Here is a 6,603-nt window from a genome sequence, read left to right on the forward strand (position 1 = left end):
CGCGGTATACAAACGAACATGGAACAATACATTTATTAATCTGTGTTAATGTTAGTTAATAAAAAGACAATCGTTCAGTGTTTGTTCATGTTTTTGTTGCTGTTACGTCACATAGCGGTGTCTGACTGGGGGCGAGACATGGGCTGATGACGTCATCGTTTCAGAAAATATACGGATTCGCTGTCCACGCGAAAACACAAGGGCGGCGTTTTCAAATTTATCCACTCTGGCGCCCGGTTTAAAAAAATATCGGTTTCACTCTCCCAAAACGCCGGATCCGTGTGGATAAAACGCCTATACGATACAAAATGTATGCGTATACAGCTAAATGCGTCTCCGTGTGGACGGGGCATAGAAGAAGTAAGGGATAATCCATGGCTAGCTGTGCATTTAATGGTTTTAATGCACACCTGCCAGCCAATCAGAATCGAGAATTCAGACAGAGCATGGCATAAGAGAAAATAAAACATCAGGGAAGCTATTTTACTATTTTGGTACCCATCACTACAGAAGTGCATGTTTTTAATACAAACGACTTCGCGCTATCGTTTGTGATCATGGGTCTGTATTTGTCTTTGTAGAGTATCCTGCATGTAAGGCCAATGAGTTCCGCTGTGATAACGGCCGCTGTCTGATCCAGAAATCCTGGCAGTGTGACGGAGAGTTTGACTGTCACGATCACTCAGACGAAGCTCCCAAAAATCCTCACTGCAACGGTCCTGGTATGAATCCAACAGTCCATCTATTCAACAGTCTATGTGGCTTCATGCTACCAAAGTGTGAAGGATGTCTAAAAGAACAGAGAGCGTTTGGGACGGGGCCAAACTAGTTCTGAGTCACAGCACAATGCAGACGAACTAATAAAATATACCACATCAAACTGAGTATCTTTGAAACGGCTTTAGAAAGCAGTGTCCTAATGGATACAGTAGAGTCCTGCAGTGCATTTAACGGTTCTTTCTCTTCTTCCTTAAAGCAGAAAAGAAATGTAATGACACGGCGTATGCATGTGGGAACGGTAAATGCATCAGTGAGACGTTACTGTGCAATCACAATGATGACTGTGGCGATGGGACGGATGAGCTGAACTGCTTCATTAATGAATGTCTGAACAGTAAACTGAGTGGCTGCTCTCAGCTGTGTGATGACCTGAAGATCGGATTCAAGGTAAAGATTTTAGATCATCTTAATGCCTGTTTCCTCCCTTAGAAATGGCGATGTGGAACTTTGTTTGTTTATTTGATTTGCCTATTGCACTGCCAGTAATTATTCTCTTCATCAGTATCACAAAACACAAAAAAATATTTTGTATTATGAATATCTGAACATGCAACATGTCAAAAAAAAGAACAGAGAAAAAAAAAAGTTTTATTCCAGTTTCTTGCATTATGTTTTTATGAATGTGGGTAAGTTTCATAAAAAAGCAACATTTTGAACAAAAAGCTGAGAAAATCACATTTTTATCAAAGACTATGTCTGGATTGGATTCAGAATGATGATCAAAACTTAGATGGAATAGATCGCTTCCATCAACACTCACAAAGCTTCACAGTCCTAAACCACTTCCTGAGTCGACATTTCATTCAGTAACGTTAGGCAGTTTTGATCTATATGCTGTTTAATGTTTGATGATTGCGTTATTTTACATATGCATCAGCTTACATTCGCGATCGCTTGTTTCTGCTGCTTCTTCACGGTTTTGATCCAGACATTCAGTACTCTTTCAGAAAATGCATAATAGCGCCTCCCAGTGCTTGAAGTGGGCCGGGCCTTGAATGCAAGCGGAGTGTGTGGGGCGCGAGAGCATGTCAGGGGAGGCGCGCATAGTAGAATAATAATTCATTATTGATTACTAATTTGAATCAGTACTTTATAACGAAAATAATATCTTAAAATGAAAAGAAGCAGGATTTTGCGATCACATCATTTTAAACCGGTAAACTCCTGGAAAGTCCAAGGATCCAGTAAACGAATTCAAACAGTAAGTTCAAAACAGCGCTAATGCAGAGAAAACACGGCCGATTTCATCAGCGATTGCGGAGAGAATAGTGACTTTTGTCCAGATGTCAGTAAAATTATTCTTTTCAGCGTGTATTTGGCTTAAATGCAAGAGTGTTTTATAATGATCGCTGATTATGCGGTGGTCAGAGATTTAGCGATTCTGAATCAAGCGGCAACCTCCCGCTCTCTCTCGTGAAACCAACACGGAAGTGACTTAAACTGTAATTCGTCAACTGGCTGCTAGAGGCTGGCTGCAAAAGGGAGTCAATCCCATTGACACCCCATGTTAAAATGCCCAACTTTACAGCAGAAAAAAACAGCAACCAGCTCCCGCCTCTTTGCCCATTTTCGATAATCGATATTTGATTCGAGTGATGCGCGGTGACGCGCTGCCAAGATGGCGACGGCCGGCTCCGCCCACTTTGAGCTTCAAAAACGCTCTTTAGAAACCTACGGGTGACGTCACAGACACTACGTCCATGTTTTTTTTACAGTCTATGTTCTGAATGGATCCGTATAGTAGTAAAGACAGGCGATTTAGTGGTCTTTGGCGTCTCCCTGTGGTCCCGTTTGGTATCGCAGCTTGACTTGTGCTAATTTGTATTGAAAACTTTTATTTAATTATTGATTGATTGATTGTGGCACTATACATACATTGTGAATTATTAAAAAGTACTTATTAATTTAATATAAATAAATAAATAGGTATTAATAAAATAAATAGGTAAATAAATAGTACCAGCACTTCTTTTTTCCCACTTCAAGCCCTGCCGCCTCCTATCGTATAACAGCGAAAACATGGAAAGCTGGAAAACTCCGTCAATGCTCTTATTTCCAGAGAATATATATGTGTGTGTGTGTGTATGTGCATATTTTTTTTAGGGCTGTCAACGTTAACACATTAGCGCATGCAATTAGTTCAAAATTTTTTAACGTGTTACAATAATTTAACACAATTACTGAAGCACAATTTCTATTCTAACCTTTTAACTCGATTTTGCTTCTCTGTTTACGATCAGATAATTTTAAGCCGCTAAACTCCGGGAAAGTGCAGTGATCCAGTAAGCAAATGCATTCAAACAATCAGTCCAAATCAGTGCTAATGTAAAGAAAACCAGAGATGGCAGAGAGAATAGAGACTCGCGTTGCGTTTTCAGTGAATTATGCTTCGAGCTCTGAACAGACCGCTTGTATGATACACAAACTACATTTTCTCGGCTGGATAAAGCAAACCAGCTTCTCTCTAGTAAAGGTTTGTTGGTTAAGGATTGCAATCAAGGTAAAGATGATGCAGTGACATACAGGAGTCGTACAGTAAGCACCGTGAGTCTGATATACTGAGCGCTCTTGACGCACAGATCATACATTTTACTTTTGCCAGGACACATTTTAGTACATCCACGTTGTTTCCACACACATTAATGATATAATGTTTTGATTTGTCATGTGTATGTTGCTGTGTTTAGTCATTCTGAATGGATCCATGTGCTGGTGGGTACATGCAGTCAGCTCAAGGCTGAGGTTTAGGGTTTTTTAGGCATCTCTATGTGGTCCTGTTTGGTATCGCAATTTGATTTGTCTATTGTACACATACTATACACTATACATTCTGAAAAATATTTTTCATTATTATATTTATTTTTTTATTTTTTATTTTTTAATGTGTGCTCTGCTGTGCACAAATGTATCAATTATATGGACTTCTTATATCATTTGGTTCTTTGGTGTCCTTTTGGAGTCTCCCGAGTGTCCTTTTTTTTGTAAAGACATCTAAATTTATCTTGAAATAAGCTTTCAGAAAATACTGTTTTGTAAGAATCACCCTTCAATCTTTCAGTTTACTTTGCTGGATACAGTAAATAATGACAAAATGAATTTGTTAAACAAGATAACTGGTATATGCTTTATTTCATGATAAGTATGTGATTAATTGTGATTAATCACACAATCTGATTAAAATTTTTTATCTATTGACAGCCCTAATATATTTATATATTCAATTACGTTTACTTTACTTCATCCTTTTTTTTTTGCTTGTTGTTTTGCCTTGTGCTTTGTGTATTTTGTATTGTTTGTTTTGTATTAATTTACCCATATTCTGAAAATGAATTTCATATATTTAGATTTATAGTTTGGGTGTGAGACAAGGGTATAACAATGAAGTCTACAAATAAAAAGCATTTGAAAAGTAGGAAAAAGACTTTATTAGCAGAACTTTGGTCCCCAGGGAAAGAAGAAATGTTCCTTTGTTGACTCCTTTATATAAATGCAGTCAACACTGTGAAATCATAAAATGAACAGGTATCACAATCCGATACTTACCGTTCTTATGTGTTTCTCCCTCCAGTGCAGATGCCGCCCTGGCTTTAGACTGAAGGATGATGGGAAGACCTGTGTAGATGTGGATGAGTGCTCCACGACGTATCCCTGCACACAGCACTGCATCAACACTCACGGCAGCTTCCGCTGTGTGTGTGTGGACGGCTTCCAGCTCAGCCCCTCCGACCCCACTGTCTGCAAGTCCACCTCCGGTATGAGTCAGACGGCCAATCTGTCCATTATAGTTACGCACAGGACATCTGGCCATGTTACATTGTAGGATGGTTCAATTAGATCAGGGTTTCTCAAATGCTTGTGAAAATATGAAAAGTACACTTTCCAAAGGAATTCACCACTGGATTTGCCATTTGCAATGTTGATCCATCGTTATAAAAAAGCATTCAGAATTTAGTTACAAATCGTTCACCTTTTAAATAAGTGTCCTGTTCTGTTGTTTCTTTTTTTACTTTAATATGTCTTCATTTTCTCTCACTTTACTGTACAGACGAGGAGCCGTTCCTCATCTTCGCTAACCGGTATTACTTGAGAAAGCTCAACTTGGACGGCTCAAACTACACACTTTTAAAGCAGGTATGATTTGACACTAGTTTTTCAAACTCTGTACCATAACATTTCATTCCAGTTGTTTGCCTGGTTCCTCATGAATGATTGCTTTCCCAGGGTCTGAACAACGCTGTTGCGTTGGACTTCGACTACAGGCAGCAGATGATCTATTGGACAGATGTGACGACTCAAGGCAGTATGATACGACGCATGCACATCAACGGCAGCGACGTTCAGGTGATTTGCATGCAACTCCGTTGTTTTGATTTTATTAAAGAAATAGTTCACCCAAAAACGAACGTTTGCTGAAAATGTGCTCACTCTCAGGCTATCCAAGATGTAGTTGAGTTTGTTTCTTCATCGGAAAAGTTTTGGAGAAATGTAGCATTTCATCACTTGCTCACCAGTGGATCCTCTGCAGTGAATGGGTGCCGTCAGAATGAGAGTCCAAACAGCTGATAAAAACATTACAATAATCCACAACTAATCCACACCACTCCAGTCCAGCGAAAAGCTGCATGTTTGTAAGAAACAAATCCATCAAGACATTTAAGTTTAAAGCATTGCTTCTAGCTAAATATGAGTCCTATATCCATAATATTGCTTTCTCCAGTGAAAAAGTTATCTTGCTTGAATCAGGAGAGAAATATGCACAGGTCAAGCACTGATTATAAGCTAAAAGAGTCCAAAACAGCTCTAAACAAACATGTCTGTGTATTTTGATGTGAGAGACAATATGGGATGGACTTTTTCACTGGAGGAAGCGTTATGTAAGGAATAATTGACGACAGGCCATTTAATTATTAGAAAATATTGCACGCCCTTCGCAGAGTGGCCGTTACACCTCGGGTGTGCATTATTTTCTAATAATTCAATGGACCGGAGTCAATTATTCCACTTATACTTGCCACGGTGTGCTACTGTGAGGAGCTTGGAGACGAGGAGTGGAATTCAAACATATAGGTTTTAATAATATCCAGGGAACAAGGAAAACACACATAGCAAGGGTAGACATATACACCACAGGAATCACACGTAGGACACGGGGATAGACGAGCAATACTGGCCAGGCAACGAGGGGCAGAAAAAACTTTAAATACACTGAAACTAATGGGACACACCTGGGAACAATGGAACAGAACGGGGAACACCTGGAACAAATGATAACACAATCAGGACAGAAACAGGAAGACCAAATAAGGAAATAATCATAACATGGAGCACGTGGGGGAAGGAAACACACACAGACACGGAACAGAGTCTGACAATACTATGGTTACCACCAGTGTTGGTGAAAGTTACTTTTAAAAGTAATGCATTACAATATTGCGTTACTCCCTAAAAAAAGTATATCCAGGGAACAAGGAAAAGACACATAGCAAGGGTAGACATATACACCACAGGAATCACACGTAGGACACGGGGATAGACGAGCAATACTGGCCAGGCAACGAGGGGCAGAAAAAACTTTAAATACACTGAAACTAATGGGACACACCTGGGAACAATGGAACAGAACGGGGAACACCTGGAACAAATGATAACACAATCAGGACAGAAACAGGAAGACCAAATAAGGAAATAATCATAACATGGAGCACGTGGGGGAAGGAAACACACACAGACACGGAACAGAGTCTGACAATACTATGGTTACCACCAGTGTTGGTGAAAGTTACTTTTAAAAGTAATGCATTACAATATTGCGTTACTCCATAA

The 6,603-nt window shown here is 39.5% G+C and overlaps 1 protein-coding gene across 1 annotated transcript in view; it reads left to right on the forward strand.

Moving 5' to 3' along the window:
* The window catches only part of LOC107709508 (low-density lipoprotein receptor-related protein 1-like), a gene marked incomplete at its 5' end in the record, with an annotated part of 65,727 nt that overhangs the window by 17,477 nt on the left and 41,647 nt on the right, over nucleotides 1-6,603 (forward strand). The window contains 5 exons of the mRNA XM_016514001.1: nucleotides 582-722; nucleotides 977-1,167; nucleotides 4,349-4,532; nucleotides 4,826-4,911; nucleotides 5,002-5,121. Of these exons, the coding sequence (XP_016369487.1) occupies nucleotides 582-722; nucleotides 977-1,167; nucleotides 4,349-4,532; nucleotides 4,826-4,911; nucleotides 5,002-5,121 (722 nt within the window). The remainder of the gene's footprint in view (nucleotides 1-581; nucleotides 723-976; nucleotides 1,168-4,348; nucleotides 4,533-4,825; nucleotides 4,912-5,001; nucleotides 5,122-6,603) is intronic.

The sequence above is a fragment of the Sinocyclocheilus rhinocerous genome, unplaced genomic scaffold (assembly GCF_001515625.1).
Source record: "Sinocyclocheilus rhinocerous isolate Xijiao unplaced genomic scaffold, SAMN03320098_v1.1 scaffold2371, whole genome shotgun sequence".
NCBI lineage: Eukaryota > Metazoa > Chordata > Actinopteri > Cypriniformes > Cyprinidae > Sinocyclocheilus > Sinocyclocheilus rhinocerous.